At 44.0% G+C, this 23,679-nt stretch overlaps 1 protein-coding gene across 2 annotated transcripts in view; it reads left to right on the forward strand.

Moving 5' to 3' along the window:
- MMP16 (matrix metallopeptidase 16) overlaps window positions 1-23,679 on the forward strand; it is a 240,503-nt gene that overhangs the window by 145,766 nt on the left and 71,058 nt on the right. For both annotated transcript variants that reach the window (XM_063451271.1, XM_063451272.1), the window contains one exon: window positions 15,424-15,585. In XM_063451271.1, the coding sequence (XP_063307341.1) occupies window positions 15,424-15,585 (162 nt within the window). The remainder of the gene's footprint in view (window positions 1-15,423; window positions 15,586-23,679) is intronic.

Here is a 23,679-nt window from a genome sequence, read left to right on the forward strand (position 1 = left end):
TAGTGAAGCGTCCCTGGGAAATAGTCAAAGGGTTATGGTGCCTTTCTGCCGTACCCGTTGAATTTCCTTATGAATCGTCGCTATCAATGATGTGGGAATGTGTAATCCGCCCAAGGTGGAATCTATTCCGAAGTAGAGGAACTGAATCACTGGGATCGAACCGACTCCTCTCTGTTCACTATGAATCCCAACAATTCCCTAAACTGTAGACATAAATCTCATCTGTAAACGTAGTCAGGAATTGGATTTGCAAAAGGTCAGTAAGTCGTCTAGGTATGCGACAACGGATGCGCCGTGACCGGCTTCAGAAACTTCATGAGGCACCATGTGAACCAGTAGGTAAGTGCCCTTCAAATCCAATCTTGCGAACCCCTTTCGAGGAGTAGATCCCCTAAGAAATGGATACCTTCCTTCTTGAGGTGTCGGTACGCCCCAAAACCATTGGGTTGGCGTAGGTTGATGACTGGGCGATAGTCTCCTGTCTTCTTCCTTACTACCAAACCGTTGCTGAGATAAATGGTTCTCCAAACAATAGTCCGTCCGCCTGAGGTCCTCGCTCTTTCATTACTAACTTCAATAGTTTGAAATCCATCTTTAATCGGGCTGCTTTGCACCGTTCTGTGCACCTGTCTGCCTTGCGTTCCCCAACCTACATATTGCCCTTTGCACCCATTCCCTCACATCGTGAGTCTTGGGTGGGGTCAGGTCCGCAAAGTATAGAATTTTTTTCCCGGGGCTGATCATGTCCAGTATTTTATCCTAACTCGTTTTGAGTCCTTCTCCTACACCTTTACATGGACCCCGGCCTGATCGGGACATAAATATCACCACAGTGATACCGAACTCCATGGTGAGGACTATCTTGTTCGGTAATAGAGGGCGTGGGCATTCCACCCTGAGCTTGTCTCGGACTTATTTTCCCATAGGCCTCCTGAGTCAGAAGTGAGCAAAGTGTGCCCGGTAAACCCCAATCGGATGACCCTGGGTGTCGGATGGTGCGTGAGTCAAAACAAGAGTATCCAGTGTGCCAAAGAAAAGCCTTTCTTGCTAGGCGGGTCTTGTCACTTTACCTCTTCAGATGGAGACTCTTCTGCTCTCCATTCTTTCATGATCTCCAGAGAAGGGGGAGGGATGAAGTCCTCGTCCCCTGATGATGGAGCCTGAGATGATTAATGAACAGGACGTTCTGAGAGACAGCTCCGCTAAATCGGGGTGTTCCCTTTCCCCTTTGGATAAGTCGCGTTGGAGACCTTCTAATGGTGTTTAGGATAAGGTGTCCGACCTAACGTTGTCGGTATCTCTAGCTTCCATTGGTGTTGGTGCCGTTGCACCGCCCTGTCAGATGGGTTGTTAGCCCCGAAGCTGCCATGGCGGCCTTAATCCTCGCCTGAAAATCGGTCGGGGATATTGAGGGAAGTCCGACATGTTGGTTCACACCCTTTCAGTCTGTGGGAGACAGGATCGTACAACAGTACACTTATTGCCACTCAGTGGGCCTCCGCGTATAACTGGGGTCACCCAGAATTTCGATCAGTCAGTACCACTTTCGCAGAATCCGGGGAGTGGTCTGAGAATGAGGACACCCTCAGTAAGACCGGGATGAGCGGTCTGCAATGTCGTGACGTAGCCCGAGTATGGGAGATGTGAAAGCCTCAATATGTATAATCCAAGGGGGTAATCTTTATATGGCCTAGAATTGTGGAGTTTTGGCAGCACTGTGAGTTCTCCTTCTCGGTTAAGGAAAGGGCGCACGAATCCCGCAGTTGAAGCATAGAGGTGCCGGAATACATGCATCTAGTGCGCCCTGGTCTGTGCATACAATGACAGAGCGTACTCTGAAGATAAAAGCCCTAGAAAGGGCGCGGGGGACACCCCGTCCAGCAGGGGGGTCACCCCTTTGTACGTATGCCACTAGCACCAGAGTCAGACTCACTTGGGGGTCACCCAGCGTAGGGGGGTCACCCCTGTATGTATGTCTTTCATGGCATGTTGGGACACTCTTTCGGTCTGTGGGGTACCGAACAGGTGTCAGGTACGGTAGTACACTTATTGCCACTTAGTGGGCCTCCACGTACGACTGGGGGTCACCCAGAATTGTTTCAATCAGTACCACTTAGAGATTTCCTGGGAGTGGTCTGAGGAGGGGGTCACCCTCAATAAGACCGGAATAAGCGGTCAGTAATGTCGGGACGTAGCCAGTGTATGGGGAGGTATGGTAGCCTCCAAATTATCCAAGGGGTCACCCTTATGGGATATAGTACTGTGGAGAATTGGCAGCACTGTGAGCTCTCCTTCCTGATTCTGTCGATATACATGTATCCAATGTGTCCCGGTCTGTGCATACAGTTACAGATCGTACTCCATGGATATGAGCCCGTCCTAGGGTGTGGGGGTTCCCCCCAGTATATGTATGTCACTAGTACCGGAATAAGATTTGCTTGGGGTTCACCCAGCGTAGGGATTCCCCCCAGTATATGTATGTCACTAGGACAGGAACCAGATTTGCTTGGGGGTCACCCAGCGTAAGGGGGGGGGGGGGTCACCCCTGTACCACAATGTCACTTTGGAGAGGTGTCTGCCACGCTTGGGGGTCACCCAGCGTAATGGGGGGGTCACCCCTGTTAATCACTCCATTATGTGCCTCCACTACTGTGTCCTGGGAGGTGTGTCCCTGTGGGGAAGGAGTGTATCCAGTGGTTGTGAGGTCCAGTGGGAGTAGGGAGCTGAGTAAGTTATCAGCTTTATTTAATTTTCCCTGCCAGCAGATAGAGTAATGCATCCACTATATGCCCACAGCAGGTAACAGTCCATTCATAATCCTCCAGACATACAATAAAACTGTTATTCAACGTGACAATTGTATAGAACAGAATAGAGCAAACTGCCAGCAGACATGAGTACTGCATCCACTATATGCACACAGCAGGGATCAGTCCTACATATTCATGCAGAGTTACATATAAAACTTTTATTTCACATGCCAATGAAATAAGACAGTATAGAACTCAGCAGTGAACAGTCCATTCATAATCTTCCAGAAAAGGTACATATAAAACCTTTATTCCACATGCCCATGATATGTATTAGTATTGAGCTCAAAAGTACTTGTAAAACTTTTATTTCGCAGGAAAAAAATATTTTAAACAGTACAGATCTAGCTGCCAGTTCGTGGGAATCACGAACTGGCTAAACGACATGGCCGACGTGAATCTCGTGAGTGCCGTGAGATTCAAGATGGCCGCCGTTCGCGCGCAAAGGTGCCGTGCGACCCGCGATCGAAGATACGATTGCGGCCCGCCGGTATGGAACAGAGTACCCCCGACACCCCCCCCGAGACCTGCCCTGAAGCCCCAGCACCAGTGAATAAAAAAGCGTGCTTGCGGTAAAACGCAGCGATCGCGGTTAAAAAAACTTGATTGTGGTAAAATGCTGCGATCCGTGCGAGACCAGAGTAAAGCATAGAAAAGAAAAGGTGCCAGCAACAGAAAACCAAACAGGCTAATAAAGCAGTAAAATACAGGGTTAATTCGGGGGAAGGGTAACAGGGGGAGAATATCACACTATACAAGTTCAAATGGAAGGCAAGTGCAAAATAATGAAAACCGTTTAGGTAAAAAATGCAGGACAAGCTAATAAAGTTTAACTAAAGTGGCCATGCATATCCAGAGACAGGGTGGAGCAAAACTAAATGTCTAACATTGAAATCTAACTAAAGTGATCATAGCAATATTAATAAAAACAGTTGGAGCAAACTGAAAGTCAAGTAATAAAGTTTAATTAAAGTGACCAGTGCAATATCCAGAAACCAGTTTGGATTAAAACTGAATGTGTAGCATAAGGTGTCTAACTAGAGGGACCATAGCAATATTAATAAAATAACAGTTTGGAGCAAACTGAATGTTAAGCAATAAATGATTAACTAATGACAATTGCAATATCAGTAAAATAGTTTGGAGCAAAATACTCTGACCTGTGCCTTGGGTTGTAAGCAGCAAAGAAAGAGGAAGTCATGTGTCTGTCAGGGCTTTATATATGGATGTGATGCCTGTTACTGATTGGCTTAAAGTTTTTTTTCTGATTGACTTGTGTTGCTGGAGGCATAAAGTAAAGAAAGTTATGCAAAATATGAAGCCTCAAGTCATGTGATAAAATTCTGCCTATTTATAGTATAGTCCTATTATATTTTGATTACCACTCAAATTTCATTTTTTATGGATAATGGATATATTCATTTATGTTAGGATTGTCCATAAAATGACCATGTCAGACCATAAGTAGTGCTATGTCCATTGAACACATTAGTGCCTTGGACGCCAAGCAATTAGATGTCCAACATATACAGGGCTCATTTGGAGAATGTCCAGATATGTTTATGTAGAACTTTTTATGATGAGGACTCTTGGACGTAGTTGTCATGCACAATGTATGGCTTGTCTCCTTCCTAACTCATAAGGGTTAAAGCACATAAGGGTTTTCTTAAACATTTGGAGGGGTTATCAAAGTAACCAGTGTGTGTTTTGGACAAATACCAGCCTTGATTTCTCACTCAATGTTCCCTTGTGTGCTTTAATGCAGTACTAAAAGACCAGGCCACTGTTGTAAAATTAAAAGTCCAATTCTGGTTGTTAGAACATACAGAGTGAGATAAAGCAAAAGGCACACTGCAAAACTTTACTTGGGAAACAGAAAAGTAACTTATTTGAAATCCGTTAGATGTGCAAAAAGAATATTTTGCCCGAATAATATAAATATGATTAAAAGTGACTATTTCATAAAAGGAACCCAAACATATGTAGATAATTTTTAAATAACAAGGGAACATCATGTAATATCTGGTGATACATTAATAAGTCCTAATTGGCCCTGTTCTGTCCTCACTTCCACTGGTCATTTTTACAAAAATTCTGACACCGGACGCTGCATCTTCACAGCTATTTATACAGACTAGAAATTAAGGAACAGCGCACACATAAAAATAGTTTTAAAAGAGTTTTAAATTTGATATGCCTACTACTAAAACCACCTCTCAGCTAACAAATACGGGGATTCATTTTCAGCATATGGCCATATTGTGTTAAGTCCACCAATACTCCACAGTACCCCAATATCGGTGAGTCCTACACTAATTTCAACGTGTGAGACAAATTAAATAGTGCTAGTGCTAAACTAACTAAATTAGTCTGTTGTAAAAGCATTGTGAATACATATAATGCAAACTGAATGTGATAAAAAACACAATACAAAAAATCTCACATCTCAAAACTAAACAATTAAAGTTAAAGTCATAGTGCTTTGATATAAATACTCACAATGCATATGATATCTATTCCATTCCAAATGGAATAATGACATTGCTATCCATAACCTCCTTTTATTTTTAATTTTTTTGGCAATCTTTATTTAGATTTTTCAAACAATAGGTTACTGATATCTGCTTAGGAAACAGTACAATGTAGCATAGTTTTCAAGCCATAGATCAATGACAGCAATTTAGGAATCATTACAATGTAGCATAGATCAATATCCAGAGCGGTTACATACTGTAGTAACACGGTTTCTGTTTGGTGTTTCGTTCTTAGACCCTATCAATCAATTATAGCCCACAGGATAGCAAAATACTGTCGGGTATACATCTTAAGTTATTGGCTTAGCAGTGTGTTGCATTTGCCGTATCTACCCATCCTTCGAGGGGGTCAGCTAAGTTCCCCCTGCCCCTGTACCTTGCGTTCCCTGTGGTAAGCTATATTCTAGTCAGGATCTTAGCATCCGTGTTGTATATAGTGGGGTGGTATGCTCATTACGAATGAACAGATGCGCTCTTCTGGGTAGGGGAGATAGTTTTCAATGCAGTATAGCTTAACTGCTGTATCTTGGACCCTCACGTCCAGGTTTCCTCTGTGGGTAGTGCCTCAGATCTCCCTTTGAGAGTGGCTGGTCTTGCATCATTTGTGTCACTGAGGTTGGGGTCCATGTCTCCCTACTCCGTAGTGCTCTGTTTCCAAAACCCCTGTGCAGAGGCGGCTCTCTAATTAGGCGATTTAGGCGGCTGCCTAAGGCCTCGCGCTGATGGGGGCCTCGCGGCTGTCTAAATCACCTTAGGGCAGACTAGGTCAGAGACCGAGGATCCGACACAGGAGGGGGCCCGGTGGCTTGCCGATAATGCCGGCGGGTGCGAGGCCCGTCCTGTCAGTCTGCCCGGGAGAAAGCTAGCCTCCAGTCTGCAGCTCCACTGGGAGTGAGCTGCAGACTAAAGTGTCTTGCGATCTCCCACCTGTCAGAGGGTTACCAGATCGCGAGATTTACCACTTGGTCTGCATCTCACTCCCGGCGGAGCTGCAGACCATTGAGCCGGACCACTGGGGAGAAAGGGCGCCCACAGGACCACCAGGGAAGGTATTATGAAAAACCCCTGTCCACCCCCCTGTTACTACCCCTCCTACCCCCTGTCACTGCCCCTCCACCCCCACCTCCCCCTGTCACTGCCCCTCCATCCCCCCACCCTCTGTTACTGCCCCTCCACCCCCGTCACTGCCCATCCACCCCCCATACCACGTGTTACTAGAAACATAGAAACATAGAATGTGATGGCAGATAAGAACCATTCGGCCCATCTAGTCTGCCCAATTTTCTAAATACTTTCATTAGTCCCTGGCCTTATCTTATAGTTAGGATAGCTTTATGCCTATCCCACGCATGCTTAAACTCCTTTACTGTGTTAAAGTACCTACCCGCTGTCACTGCCCCTCCACCCCCCTACCCCCTGTCATAGCCCCTCCATCTCCCTACCCTCTCTCACTGCCCCTTCACCTCTTTACACAGTCACAGCCATGCCACTCCTACCCTGTCACAGCCCCTCAAGCCCCCACTGCATGTCACAGCCCCTCCAGCCCCCTTACCCTCTCACAGCCCCACTACCATGTCACAGCCCCACACCCACCCTGTCACAGTCCACCATCCTCTCACAGCCCCCCACCCCTGTCCTGTCACAGCCCCACCAACCTGTCACAGCGCCCCCTAGCCTGTTACCCCACCACACACACACCAGCGCCCCCTAGCCTGTTACCCCACCACGCACACACCCTGTCATTCCCCCCCCACACACCCTGTCACCCCATGCACACACTGTCACCCCACATACACACATTGTCACCCCATACACATACACTATCACCATTCCCAAACACTTTAAGCCCCCACACACTGTCTCCCCCTTCACCCAGCCACACTCACATTAAACCCTCCTAATCCTGTCACTTTCACCCCCTCCAACCATACCAAACTCACCTGCACTTGCTTTACCACAATTACCCTATCACATTAACCCCCCTATATCCTATCAGACTCACCTTCTCTTGCACTGTCGCACACAGTCCCCAACCCTGTCACACTCATCCTCTATCAGTCTGTCCCACTCACCCCCTTCACCCTGCCACACTCACATAAGCCCCTCAAATCCTGTCCTCCAACTGTGCCACACTCACCCCAAACCCTGTCACACTCTCCCCCCAAGCCTGCCACACTCACCCAGGGCCGCCATCAGGGGGTGACAACCATGACGGTTGTCACGGGCCCGGCAGCCCTGGGGAGCCCGGACTGCTCTGGCAGTCCTGGGCCCCACTTTCTTTCTCTGCGCACATAGATAGCGAATATCGCTATCTATGTGTGCAGCCGCGGGTCCCCGGCTCCCTGTTACCGCAGAGGGGGCCCAGGCAGCACACAGCCTCTTCTCTTCTCTCTTCTAATAACTCTCGCGAGACACGGTTACCATGGCAACGCTCCGCGGGTCTCGCGAGAGTTATTCAAAGAGAGAAGAGAGGAGAAGCTGTGTGCTGCCTGGGCCCCCTCTGCGGTAACAGGGAGCCGGGGGGGCCCGCCACCGGACCACCAGGGATGGAATCTCCCCCCTCCGTGGACACAGTAAGCAGGGAGGGGGGAGAAACATTTCATTTAATGTAATACAAAATTAATGGGAAAATGCCCCCCCTCCCCCTCCCCAGATTGCACATTTACACACACACACTGCATACACTAACACAACACACTGCATACACTAACACAACACACACACTGCATACACTGATACAACACACTGCATACACTGACACAACACACTGCATACACTAACACAACACACACACACTGCATACACTGACACAACACACTGCATACGCTAACACAACACACACACTGCATACACTGACACAACATACTGCATACACTGACACACACACACTGCATACACTAACACAACACACTGCATACACTGACACACACACTGCATACACTGACACAACACACACACTGCATACACTAACACGACACACTGCATACACTGACACAACACACTGCATACACTAACACAACACGCATACTGCATACACTAACACAACACACACACTGCATACACTAACACAACACACACTGCATACACTAACACAACACACTGCATACACTGACACAACACACACTGCATACACTAACACAACACACACACTGCATACACCAACACAACACACACACTGCATACACCAACACACACACTGCATACACTAACATAACACACACACTGCATACACTAACACACACTGCATACACTAACACAACACTCACACTGCATACACTAACACAACACACAATCAGCATACACTAATACAACGCATACACTAACGCAACACACACACTGCATACACTGACACACACACACTGCATACACTGACACAACACACACACACTGCATACACTAACACAACACACTGCATACACTGACACAACACACACTGCATACACTAACACAACACACACACTGCATACACCAACACAACACACACACTGCATACACCAACACACACACTGCATACACTAACATAACACACACACTGCATACACTAACACACACTGCATACACTAACACAACACTCACACTGCATACACTAACACAACACACAATCAGCATACACTAATACAACGCATACACTAACGCAACACACACACTGCATACACTAACACAACACACACTGCATAAAATAATACAATACACACACTGCATACACTAATACAACATACACTCTGCATACACTACACACTAACACACTCACTGCATCCACTACACTGACACACTCTTCATTCGCTACACATTAACATACTCTGCATTCACTACACATTAACACACTCTGCATTCACTACACTAACACACACTCTGCATCTACTACACATTACACTAACACACTATCTGCATTCACTACCCATTAACACATTCTGCATTCATTACACTAACACACACTCTGCATCCGCTACACACTAACACACACTCTGCATTCACTACACATTTACACACACTCTGCATTCACTGCACTAACACACACTCTTCATTCACTAAACTATGCACACACTCTGGATTCACTATACTTACACACACTCTGCATTCACTACACTAACATACACTTTGCATTAACTGTACACACAGCATCCACTACACAAACATCCTGTATTCATAGTACACACACTACATCCACCACACATTGAAACACTCTGCATTCCCTATACACAGACACTGCGTCTAATACACACACTACATCCACTACAGACACTGCATCCACTAAACACATTTCATCTAGTACATACAAACACTACATCCACTACACAAACACACACTACATCACTGTACACACACTACATCCACTACACAAACACACTCTGCGTTCACTATACACACTGCATCCGCTACACAAACACACACTCTGCATTCACTGCACAAACGGTATCTAATACACACAAACACTTCATCCATTACACACATTCTAATTCACTTCCACTATACACACCACATTCAGTCCTGCATCATTGTCAGCGGACCAGGTAGGGCGTGGGCGGGCCTGGGAGGGAGGGAGGGAGGGAGGGAGGGGGGAGCCCAGACCTAGTGCTTTGTCAGGGTCCCCAACATTTCTGATGGCGGCCCTGCACTCACCCTTCCACATTATTCTAATCCTGCCACATTAACCCCCGTAATCTTGTCACACTCCCCTCCCCTCATTCTGTTACACTGCCTCCTCCAAACATGGCACATTCACCCCAACCTTGTGATACACACCCAACTATGCCACATGCAGCCTGTCACATTAACTTCCTCCAATCCTGTCATACTTACTTCCCCATGACCTGTCACAATCACCACCCTATCATTCTCACCTTACCTCATTTTGTTACACTCACGCCCCCCCCCAACTCTGTTTCATTTACCCGCCTCACCCTGTTACACTCACCCCTTTACTCACCTTGTCACAGTCACAAACTGAAGACATTCATCATATACACACAGGCAGCCCCCATAAACACCACACACCGCAAGCAGCTACCCCACACACATAAGGTCCCAGACACATACTCATAAAGACATACGTTCACACACAAGGATACTCTCTTTCATGCACATACACAGATAGACAATGCCAGACACACTCAGAAATACACCACACTGGCAGTAATGTATACATGACTGCAAGGCTATGTAATCATACTCTGCAGTCGTGTATAAATGATTAGCATAATTGCTAATTAAATTTGTTTATTGCAAATTAATTTAGTTTGCAAATTATGCCATAACTACAGTCGGAGACAGGGGTGTATTAGCCGCGAGGCAAACAAGGCATTTGCCTTGGGCGGCATTTTCCAGGGGGCGGCAGAAAAGCCGCCCCCCCCCAAATGCCCAGGGCAAATGTCTTGTTAGCCTTGCGGCTAACAGACATGCCAGCGGGCTGCTGGGCGGGCGGCGCTGGCGGGCGGCTGGCGAGGGAGCACTTCTCCTGAGCTGTCTGCTCAGCTCCCTCGCGCGCCGCAGAGTGAGGCTGGGAGCCGGAATATGACGTCATATTCCGGCTCCGCCTCCCAGCCTCACTGTGCGGCGCGCGAGGAAGCTGAGCAGACAGCTCAGAGGAAGTGCTCCCTCGCCAGCCGCCCGTCCGCCTAGCCCATCAGCCCGACCGCCCAGCAGCCACTGGACCACCAGGGAGAAAGATGACCCCCCCCAGCATTCCCAAAGGTAAGGAGGTTAAAGTAAAAAAAAAAAAAGTGTTAATGTGAGTGAGTGAGTGTGAGTGTGTGTCTGTTAGTGTGTGTGTCTGTTAGTGTGTGTGTCTGTTAATGTGTGTATGTGTGTGTGTGTGTGTGTGTGTGTGTGTGCGTTAGTGTGTGTGTGTCTGTTAGTGTGTGTATGTGTGTGTCTGTTAGTGTTTGTGTGTCTGTTAGTGTGTATGTGTGTGTCTGTTAGTGTGTGTGTGTCTGTTAGTGTGTGTGTCTGTTAGTGTGTGTGTCTGTTAATGTGTGCATGTGTGTGTGTCTGTTAGTGTGTGTGTGTGTCTGTTAGTGTGTGTATGTGTGTGTCTGTTAGTGTGTGTGTCTGTTAGTGTGTGTGTCTGTTAATGTGTGTATGTGTGTGTGTATGTGTGTGTGTATGTGTATGTGTGTATTTAGAAGGCGGGGTGGGGGGAAGAGGTGGCGGGGGGGTGGGGAAGGGGGGCGCCTGAGTTTTGTCCTGCCTAGGGCTGCACAAAACCAGGATACACCACTGGTCGGAGAGCACAGCGGCACAGGGAGCCGCAACACTACAAGCCTCTGAACAAGGAATACAGAGACCAGCTCTCTGTATCCAACGCTGCAAGCGTATCCTTCAATACAACTACACCACTTTATACACACAATGCAACCCCTATTTTTTTTTTCCCACTTTGGGTGTTAGTGGGGGCCTCACGTTTGAGTTTCGCCTAAGGCCTCACAAGGTCTAGAGCCACCACTGCCCCTGTGTTTGGCGTAGTGAGCCGTGCCAGTGTTCTCGAGTGTGTTGTTCCGATTCAGCGTGTCAGGAGTGTGTCTATCTTTGGACTGTGTCTCAGTGCCTCCCTGTCTGTTAGTAACCCTTATGTGAGATCACTATATACCCGGCGCCACCATCTCCTCCAAGTCAGCCCGCCCAGTTTCATCCCAGGGTCCCCGCATGGGCCGGGGCATACAGGGCGGGTATGTTAGCATATGGTGAAGCGGGGAGGGCAGGCAGAGAATTGAGCGGGTGTGGGCGGGTGCTGAGTAAGCAAAGAGGTGAGAGAGGATAGAGCTAGGCAGGGGTCAAAAAAAGGTGTCTCCCCTGCTCCCCCACCACCGAGCCCCATCCCCGCCAGCCCCAGGCCAGTCCAGCCCCCTTCCCCAGTCTGCCACCACGGTCCTTCTGGAGATGTAGTCTACCCATGGCATCCACGTCTGTAAGCAGCGTTTTGTGGTCCCGCGTAGTGCGGCTGTGAGTGTCTCCATCCGGTATATGTCCTCCACCTTCTCCATCCAGTTCTGTAATGTTGGGACGTCAGTGGTGCGCCACTATATTAGGATGAGAGATTTAGCTGCGTTCAGGAGGTGTCTTGTGAGTGAGCGTTTGTAGACTGCCAGTGGGAATTTCGTTTGTGTAGAAGCATCAGCAGTGACTGTAGCAGCAAATCTGTTTCCACGATGTAAAAGTTGATCCTGGAATTTCCTGAGGTATAGTGCAGGAAGTCCGTCCGGTCCTGGGGCCTTGTGAGTTTTTGAGATTTTAAGTGCATATTGCAGTTCCTGTAGGGTGATAGGTGTCTCAAGTTCTACAATGTTTTCTGCTGTCAGGTTTCATCTGATATTGTGTTGTAGGTAATTCGCTATGGTTGGCAGTCGTTGTTAGGTGCCTCCTGAGTCACCTGCTGGGTGGAGATTGTATAGGTCTGAGTAGAATCGGTGGAAATCCTTGATGATTTCATCTGGGAGTTGTGTTGCATGGTCTCTGCTCGTTTTTAACTTGGTGATGTGACACATACGTCTTTGTATTTGGAGCATCCTGGCCAGGATACTAAAATACTAAAGTATTTAGAAAAGTGCCTGCGGGATTTGCGGATAGTATAAAGCAGGCCTTGAGATAGGACCTGTCGGAGGTTCCTCCTGTTTTCCAGCAATTCTTTATATGTGTCTTCCGACAAGGTGTCCTTGTGTGCCCGTTCGAGGGAGGTGACGAGCCGAACCAGATCCACCATTCCACGCTTTTGCTCTTTTTTGCGGTGTGTGCAGATGCGGATCGTTTAACCCCACACCCGGCTTCTGCTTTCCCCATGCATACGGTCACCCTGAGATATCTATGGGGTTGGGCATAGCCCGGTACATTACCCATGTTCTACTAATAAGGAGCAACACCACATACATCCCGACACAACATTGCGCTTGCTGTACCCCCTCCCCGTGTCCCAGTAAGATCCGCTGCTCGAGGCCTATGTCTGCGACCGCCTCTATCTGCCCCACAGGTGGCATGGAGAAGTGTGGTCCTGACCCTCAGGACCCGTCCGTTGGGACACACATGGTCCCCCACACCAGCCACAGGGCCCCTTCCCATTTGTACATAACAACTTTCAATTGTATCATTAGCGGGATGAACATGAGGGGTATCATATATCGTTATAGTGATCATTATTCTGGTACGTGTGCATGCAGATAGCAATCATATGTGTTGGCACCACGGTTCAATCACCCTCTACTGCAGTCTTGAATTCCTGGACCAGGGCGCTGGTGTCCACCTTGGTAAACATATTACCCGCGATCTAAGTCAGCTCAGCTTTGATCTGGGTAAGGGCTGGTTCCATGTCACTATCTTGCAGGGAGTCTCCCATACTCTCCGCACCTGGTGATGCCAGCGGCATTTTGTCCACAGATCCAGTGCCTTGCAGGTCCGATGGTGCAGAAATGTAATTGTCCAGAGTGCCCGTGCCACTGTAACGAGATCCCATTTTGGAGGTACCAGGACGTAATTGCTTCTTGTTCCGCACCATTTTTGGGGCTATTATTGTGGGATTTGGCTTAAAAAAATCAACTATGGGATCAGAGCTCCTCTACAGCGCGACATGTGCCATGCTCGTTCAGGCCATGCCCCCCTCATCTATAACCTCCTTAAAGGGATTCTATAGTGTAAGCAATACAAATCTTGTAACCCTTACATTCCGGCACTAGACACTCCCATAGAAAAGGATTGCTTCAATGCTTTCCTATGGTGATTTAACTGATGCTGGATGTCCTCATTCAGAGCATGACAATATAGTTTTAAATTTTACAAGGCTACTAAAAATCACCCATCTCAGCAAACAAATATGGAGATTCAGTTCCACCATGTGGTCATATCTTGTTAAGACCCACCGATATTATGGTACTGTGGTGGGCTTTATATGATATGGCCATAAAGTAGAACTGAATTCCCATATTTGTTGATCATATTCAAGCCCTTTTACTAAAGCTAATTCTGGTCGAATTGGTCTGATTGACCAAATTTCAACTCAATAGAATAGTATTTTACCATACAAATTCAGTCCACATTTTTAGATTTTGTCCACAATTCATTATGCATATTCAGATATTAAACGTTCGATCCCTGGTTTATATCTTATTTATTTGAGTAGTTTCTTTCTTTCTTATTTATTTTCTTTTTTGGCTGTTCTCTAACCATCCATCATCTTTTTATTGGGGAGTTCCATGTTTTTGGTGTGTTTTAGTGTATAACAGAGCTTAAAATTGACACTACTATGTCTTTAAACTACAATACATGTTTTTCAGAAATTGGTCTGTGTAAACAAGATACATTGTAAATTTTAGTTGCATGCATTTTTAGTAGGTCACCCCAAATTTCTCAGAACAGCAGTGCCCATGGCCACAGTCCCACTTACACCCTTAAAGAAGTGTCCCTCTATGTTCATCCAAAATATTGGTACAGTTGATGATGTAGCTTTTTACTAGTAGAGACCTTTAAAGGGAATCTCCAGTGCCAGGAAAACAATCCGTTTTCCTGGCACTGGAGGTACCCTCTCCCTCCCACCCCCCAATCACCGGTTACTGAAGGGGTGAAAACCCCTTCAGTCACTTACCTGAGACAGCGATGATGTCCTCGTCGCTGTCACCTCCTCCGCGCCTCTCCTCCTACTGACTCCGTCGGCTGGTGGGCGAGACTGATCCCGGCCACCGGCCGAGGAGACCTAATGCGCAAGATTTTCAATGCTTTCCTATGAGGAAATGAGCGACGCTGGAGGTCCTCACACAGCGTGAGGACGTCCAGCGACGCTCTAGCAAAGAAAATCTTTGCTGTGATTCAGGAAGTGACCTCTAGTGACAGCCACTAGAGGTGGAGTTAACCCTGCAAGGTAATTATTGCAGTTTATAAAAAACTGCAATAATTACAATTGCAGGATTAAGAGTAGTGGGAGTTGGCACCCAGACCACTCCAATGAGCAGAAGTGGTCTTGGTGCCTGGAGTGTCCCTTTAAGTGTTGGAAAATAATCTAAGCTATAGATAACACTGGGAGGATCCAATAATATAAAGTTTTAAATTGTTTAAATATGTAATGTCATTATAACTCCTAATTTCCTATCTGTTTTCTGTAGGAAATGACCTATTTCTGGTTGCCGTACATGAATTGGGTCATGCTCTTGGTCTGGAACATTCCAATGATCCCACGGCAATCATGGCACCATTTTACCAGTACATGGAGACTGACAGCTTCAAACTACCTAATGATGATTTGCAGGGAATCCAGAAAATCTATGGTGAGTGATTGGCTTTTAAACTTTCTGTTTATGGCATAACTGAATTTAGAATGGATTTGCCATATCGTGTGTATGTTTTAGAATAGGAAAATAGTATGTTTTATACATAGTTTATTGTCACTATGTTTATTATTTTACTGAGATTTGGATATAAAATATTATAGTTAAGTTCAAGGGGAAAACACCAAACCAGATGTGTAACTTAAAAAAGTATAATAACTGCACTCTTTGACAGATGGCATGCCTTTAAATACAAATTAAACAATTAGCAAACAAAACAAATGTTTGTAAATTATAAACTGATTTATCCAGTAAAGACAAATCACCACTGAAAACAGCATATTGGGTGACATGAAATTCAACTTAGTCTAATTCTAAAATTCCATTTACACTTGGGAGCAAAAAAATATATCCATTTACACGAACTAATGTTTTATCTGACAAACAATAGTTTTTCTGACCTTTGGCCGATGTTACAGGACCAGTATCAAAGCAATCACAATCCAAATTTTATGAATCATTCTTTTGCTGGTAATTCCAAAATCAGAAGAATCCATCGTCATACAATAGCAAATATTTCCATGATTTCATCATGACTCTCACAATGTCGACCTCAATCACGAGATTATTACTAAAGTAAAACGGCGAATTTGTGAGGTTTTTTTATTATACCCCAGATTGACGGTTATGGACAGCCAAGGGGATCCCTTCTGCTAATAGATGACCAGTATAATTAACCCATTATGTTGTTGTTGTTTTGCTCCAGTTTGCATTATTTTGATGTCCAAACAGTCTGTTCCGTTATTGTACACGTCTGTTTTGCTGAGTTATATTTTACTTAAAGGGCTTATTTGTCCTTTAGTTGGTGTGATTGGAGGAAACGTTTAATCGTTATTTAACATTGCTTGTGGCGTTCCTTCTGCTTGTGTACCAACAATATTTTTGTATACTGTTTATTTTTTAGAAAAGTGTTTTGAAATCCTTCGAGGTCTAGAATTTGCCAAGTTTTTGATGGCTCTGTTAAAGGTTGATAACTACTCTTCAGCAGAATTGTCATTTATGAACTATTGGGCCATTTTTTCCAGTCCTATAATATTAAAAGTGATGTTGGAAAGATATTGTAATGGTGGGACTGTTACAGTGTCTACATCATTACAGGGCAGTTGTTAACATGACTATAAATATTGGATACGAGAACTGAGTTGGCAAAATCAAATTGGAAATATGAATAGAATTGTAGACTTGTAATTTAATATATATTACAGCAGTTCCATTCATCATCACGGATGAGTGCAAGCTACTCACCAGGCTGGCAGAAGCCATATTGTGGCTGCTAAAATTAGGTTGTCTACAGCTGTTGCCCAAGCAGCCAACCACATATGCACAGAGCCATAGCTTGAGCTCTGCGAGAGGGAAGCTAGGTACATTATATGTGCACACAAGCACAGATTTCTCCTAAGGTCAATAAAAAGAGGCAGCTATGTAGGTACAATAAATTGCTTCCATCTCTGCTAATTCTGTTTTCAAATAAAATCAATTCTCTGTTAGTGAATAGTGTTAGTGAACACCCAAGTTTGGTTGAACAATCCCATATTTAAATAGAATTATTCACGTTAAAATGTATAAGAAATATGAAGTCCCATAAAGACATACACAGGTCTATTCATTGGAGTGTGAGTAATTTTAAGTCGGTTTGAGAAATCCTCTGTTCAGTATTACAAAATGAGTCTAACCATTTCATTTGCATGTTGGTGTTAAATGATGAAGACACCATAGTTGGTTGTGTCACAGCTCTGTACTATGGCATCACTGTATTAAAATCAACATCACCAGCTTTAGTAGTGTAAAAATATTTATGAGTATATGCAGGTATATAAATATATATGTTTAAAGAGCCAGGCTATTCCAGCACTAGAAGTGGAAAAAATTGTAACCCAAGAAAAATCTTAAAAGAATAAAGAGAAATCCCCAATATATATGGGAGATTCTTTGTTTCGCGTTACTTCGCAGAAGCGGCTCTCTAATTAGGTGATTTAGGTGGCCGCCTAGGGCCTCGCGCCGCCTAAATCGACATAAGGCCCCTGTCACCCTATCACTCAGTCCCCTGTCGACCCTCACTTAGCCCCCTGTCACCGCCTCACTCTGCCCCTGCCACCCCTCACTCTGTCCCCTGTCACTTAGCCCCCTTTAACCCCTTCACTATGCCCCCTGTCACCCCCTCCTTCCCTAACACTGCCCACTGTCACCCTTACCTTACTCAGCCACCTGTCACCCCCTACTTCCCTCAATCTGCCACCTGTCATTCCCTACCTCTGCCACCTGTCACCGCATCACTCCCTCACTCTGCCACCCCCTCCTTCCCCCACTCTGCCACCTGTCACCTCCTAAATCTACCACCTGTTACCCCATCCCTAACTCTGCCACCTGGCATCCCCCCACTCCCACACCGACACCTGTCTCCCCCTCCACACTCTGCCACCAGTCACCCCCTTTCACACTTTGTCACCTACTTCGACAATATGTCACCCCTCCCTCCCACACTCTACCACCTGTCACCCCCTTTCACACCCTGTCACCTAACCTACACACTCTGTCACCCAATTTCACACTGTCATCCCCCTTGACACACTGTCACCCCTCTCGACACACTATCACCCCCTCGACACACCCTGTCACAACTCCCCACACACACTGTTACCCTTCTACACACACCATCACCCCTTAACCCTTTAACCCCTCCTTATCCTGTCACACTAACCCCCTCCAGCCAAACTGCACTCCCCTCCCCTCAATTTGGCACACTCAAACTAACTCCCCCTACTGTTATACTCACCTTTTCTCTCACTGTCACGCTCCCCACTCCTCTTTCTGTCACACTCCCTCCTCCAACATGCCAAAACTCACCCCAAATGATTAGCATCACTGCACATTAAATTAGTTTATTGCAAATTATGCAATTACTACAGTCTGATAGCTCACAGCGCAGCGGCATAGGGGGCTGCGACGATGCAAGCCTCTGGAGATGAATACAGAAACTACCTCTCTGTATCCAAGCTGCATGCTCGTAATTCAATATACCTACAGTTCCTTATAAACACACAAGGCAACCCCTATTTTGTTCACTAATGGTGTTAGTGGAGGGCCACATTTTTGAGTTTCACCTAAGGCCTCGCATAATCTAGATCCGCCCCTGTTACTCAGTTATAATAATGTTACTAGTCAGTACTGTTTCATATAATAAAAAATAACTCTGCATAAAAGGAAACAAAGTATATACAATAGTTTATCAGTGCTCTATGTACAAACAACCTTTGTGAATTACATATGTGTCGCAACAAACATCTTCTGCAGCTATATATTGTACCTCAAATACAGTCCCTTTCTTAAACTTTGTGCACTGCCTTTGCTATCAACTTTTTATTAGCTACATACGTGGTGCTTCTCAGTGACCTGCCTATCAAGCTCAGCCAGAACATGTACTATCTTAGCAGATATGGTTCTTATACTGGATTTTGGCCCAAAACAGGGACTTTTTCTCTTGTACAGGGACACTTGGGAGTTATCAACCATTGTTGATAATGTTTAGCTAAATCAAAACATCCATCCGCCTTAAGCATGACAAAACATTATTACGATATAAAGTACCACATAAGGATGTATACACATAGTCCATTAAACACCTACTCAATTAAATGCTTCTTTTGTCCTCATGCCAAATTGTTCTGAATGTCCAAATATCATCATTAATTTTGTAGGAATGGAAAACACTGTGTGTATTAAATGAGCACAAAGGGAACATGTTGTCCCAATTGCCTGATGCAGAGCACGTCAGTCCATTCAAATTCAGTCACATTATGGCAAAAAAAAATAATTTCATCTTTTTTTAATACCATTTTAATAGTTATAATGTAGAATGTCACCATGCACCCAAAAAAAATTAGAAAACGATAAAGCAGCTGTCCGTAACAGCCACTATGTATCTGCAATATTTGGGAAATATTAATGTTAAAGGGACACTTACGGCTTATTGTAATGGATCTGGGGCAGAGTGCCTGTTCCTGTGCAGCTGAGCAGTGTAAGCATTGCTTCCTAACAGCACCTTTTAGTGATTGTCACTTTGACAGCTGTTAGAGGCACTTTATAGATGCGGCTCTGCAAAGATTCCAGGACAGACTTTCAACATGCTCTGCATGAAGATGCTGAACGCCCCCCAGAGAGATTCATCGACTGATGAAGCCCCTCATACTTCCCTATGGGAGAGCACTTTATTGGCTAAAAGCATCACTATTTATGATCGTACCCAGCTAAGGTGAGTCCGGCATGCTGGGGGAATAAAGATAAGTACAATTCATAATTCTATTACTTCTGGGGGCGCATGAACATCTAAATAGATAAATACTATAGTGTTAGGAATACTATATAGATGTTTATATTCCTAATGCTGTAGTGTCCCTTTAAACCAACCATAATATAACATTTTAACACTGTAAGAGTCTTTCCAATCTTGGATCTGGCATATTAATAACAGTTAGCTTTAAAGGGAAACTCTTGCTTCACTTGAAATTACACCTTTCAATAAAACATTGAAAATCATCTATAGCTAGTGCTAACCTTGATGATTCCATGAGATGCTCTGCGTTCTTTAACCCCTTAAGGACCAAACTTCTGGAATAAAAGGGAATCATGACATGTCACACACGTCATGTGTCCTTAAGGGGTTAAAAAATGCATGTACAAGATTTAGCAAAATACATCATAATCTAGGTTAGAAAAAAGAAAAGCTGGAGGTACCAAGTTGTTGTGTGGTTAAATAGGTATGGCATTCTGCATATATAGAATATATAAAAACATATTTTTCGCAATTCACAAATATTTATGTTAAAGGAACACTATAGTTTTAGGAAGACAAACACGTAATCCTGACACTGTAGATGTAAAAACACTATTTAAGTGCTTTGCCTTCCTTTATAGAGGTGAGGTTAATTACCTTTTGTCCAGTGCCTTACTGATCTCGTCATGGGTGGCTCCTCCTCCTTGGATGAGATCATCAAATGTTACTATTTCAGCCAATCCAATGTTTTTCCATAAGACAGCATGGGGAGGCTATTGCGCATGCGCAGCAAAATGCCACGCTGTTCAAATCATCATCTTTTCAAAGAGATGCATTGACCATGCATCTCTATGGGGAGCGTTCAGCTGTGCAACACTGAACCAGGAAGCACCTCTCATGGCTGCATGATTGACTTCCACTAGGCGGTGCCACACTGCCTGTTTACATTAAAACGCCTGCAGGGACAGGCTATAGACACCAGAACCACGACATTATTCTGGAGACTATAGTGTCACTTTAAATATAGGAATAAGTAAACATTATATATTTAAAAACTAGGAAGTGTCAGTTTATCTTTAAAACACGTGACAAACTAATTATGTAAGAATATAATATAGTACCACTGTCATAGCAACACTAAAAAACATGCATGTGCTTATTAATAAAGATGAACTGCAACTAAATAATTGCTAAAAGTTGTGAATTAAAACCATAGCCCTATGTCTGTGCAATTATACTGGTCTCCCTAGAGATATGTTAATGCGACACAGAAAAAGAATATACCCTCACTGTTATCAGTACACAGCTGTTGCTGTCATCTACTTGCAAGATATAATAAAGATTTTTTTTTCCAAGATTCTGTCTGGATTTTTTTTATGTCTAAATGGAATAATTATACTGAAACAAACAGCTAATTCATTTTTCCACAGTCAGGTTTTATAAGTAAGCAATATTAGCTGTGTAAATATATTTTTTTATTTTTTTTTTGTTTACAAATATTCTTCTTACAGAATATATATATTTGTTTCAATGTCAAGGTACAAATATTGTTTTTGATTGAATTAGGGAAAAGTGCATTGTTAAAGGGACACTCCACTGCCCAAATACAAAATAAATAAAAAAAATCACAGTTTAGTAGCTATACCCCAAATGGACATGTGCATGCATTTAATTATACATTGTTTTCATTGGAGTTATATCTAAAAACAGCTTGCAAAAACTGCAAATTTCTTGTCTGCTGCCTTTGCAAATCCTCCTCTTCTAACCCCGCCCAGCCTTTCTATGACTGTCCAATCACAGACTTCCCAATGCAGCTCAATGAGAATTCTTTGCAAGTCAGGTGCTCTGGACAATTGCTGCCCCCTGAGTTCAGTGCAAATAAGCTAGACAAACTAGGACGTAACAAGACCTGCTGTGTGCTTGATAATCCTGGGGAGTGTAACCATACATAGAGGAGACTTATCAGTCTACAAATACTAGTGGAAAAGGATATTATTTATATATTTGGGGTGTAACCAGTATAATTTATAAAAGTGTACATTTGTATTAAAATGTACACTTTTCCCAAAATGAAAAAAAATAGACCTCACTCTTCACACATAAAGCTTTTTAGCAAGCTAAAGTGTTTTAGGGGTCTGAAGTGTCCCTTTAAGAGGGATATGATAATTGTATTTAAAAGTATGCATGATCAATATAGTGGTCTCTGGTAACCTGTTCATTAGCAAAACAGAAGGACATAGCACTTGATTGATGAAAGGAGATTTTACCTGCAGCAGCAGCAGGATTGTGTGTTTCATAGTGGGAGTAATATAGATATTCAAATAAATAAATGTAATTCACTGCCACACACACTGTCCTAGTACATTTTACTGAAAATCTTAAAAAAAAAAAAAAGTTTGGCTTCATTAGTGTGCAGGGCTATGAATATTAATCTAGATTGTCTTTAATATCTTCTTAAATCATAAAAAAAAGTGTGTTTTTTTAATGTAATTCTATGGACTATGGATTCTTTCATATTTTTCTTTTTACCCCACAATCATCAGGTGGGTGTGCTCTGCACTAGAGGTAATTAAGTGCACAGGACAAATATACTCTTGGCAGCTACAGTGATTCACGAGAATATTGGCAGCCAAAGCCTGGTGGGCAGCCTGTATTATTGATTATTGTTGTTGATTGCCTTAGGTATCCACCTACATGTTGCTGTCACTGTTTTGAGTGACAGGGCACTAACAGTATATATTGAGGCTCACATTCATAAAAAAATATCCTCTCTCTGTGTCTGCACTTCTTTTACTTTATCTCACTGAAAATATCGTTGCTAATTTATTCTCTATATCACTTCTCTTTACAATTTCTTCTTCTTCGCCTACACTAAAACCCACACTGTGCAGGAAGTTCAATATTTTTATAGTATTGGCACTGGGAAAACTTGTGAAACAAATAGCTGTTGCTAGAACTCCTGCAACCATTCATTTTCCGCTTACATGGCAAACACTTGGGAGGAGATTGATTAATAAAGATTTTAGAACATACAAGACAATCCCTCTAAATAGTTTCTGGTCATTTATCAGACACTGTATGCAAAGCATAAAATGTGATTGGTAACCCTGTTCTAATGACAAATAACACATCAACTTGTGCATTCATTTAAAGTGCAATTTCCTTTCACATATATGTGCAAACATTTTCTTTTTTTTAAAGTGCTTATCATGTCAATACACTATAAATATAAAAATGTTATACTTGCAGTATGCAGAATTCAACATAAAGGAAAAAACATAAAAACATATAGTGTAATATTGTTTAAACACCAAATATATATAGAACCAGATATGTGTATAGCGCTCACAAACATGGAGCAGGTAAAAGACTGCTCAGGCTATATACGCTTTAAGTATATATCCAGCCTTGTCTGCAGAAAGACGATGGACAGCCAAAATCCAATATGAACAATATTTATTCTTTAAAATAAGAAACACACGTCTTAAGACTCTCCATCTCACCAGTCACCAGTTCTCGGTAATACCATTTGCTGGCACTTCTAGATTCCCGGGCTGTAGCATTCATACTCAATGTAGCGTAATTGCGTGTTTCTGTAACTACGCATGGCGTGATGATGCATTTCGCCACTCCTAGGCTTCCTCAGAACACGTCCCTCGGCCTGTGTCCATCAATATTTAAAGCAGCCATATGGGCATGCCTTAAATATTCACAGTTAGGGCCATATATACTTGTAATTTTAGGTTTTTTGTATCCACTTGAAA

This window comes from Pelobates fuscus, chromosome 4, assembly GCF_036172605.1.
Source record: "Pelobates fuscus isolate aPelFus1 chromosome 4, aPelFus1.pri, whole genome shotgun sequence".
In the NCBI taxonomy this organism is placed as follows: Eukaryota; Metazoa; Chordata; class Amphibia; order Anura; family Pelobatidae; genus Pelobates; species Pelobates fuscus.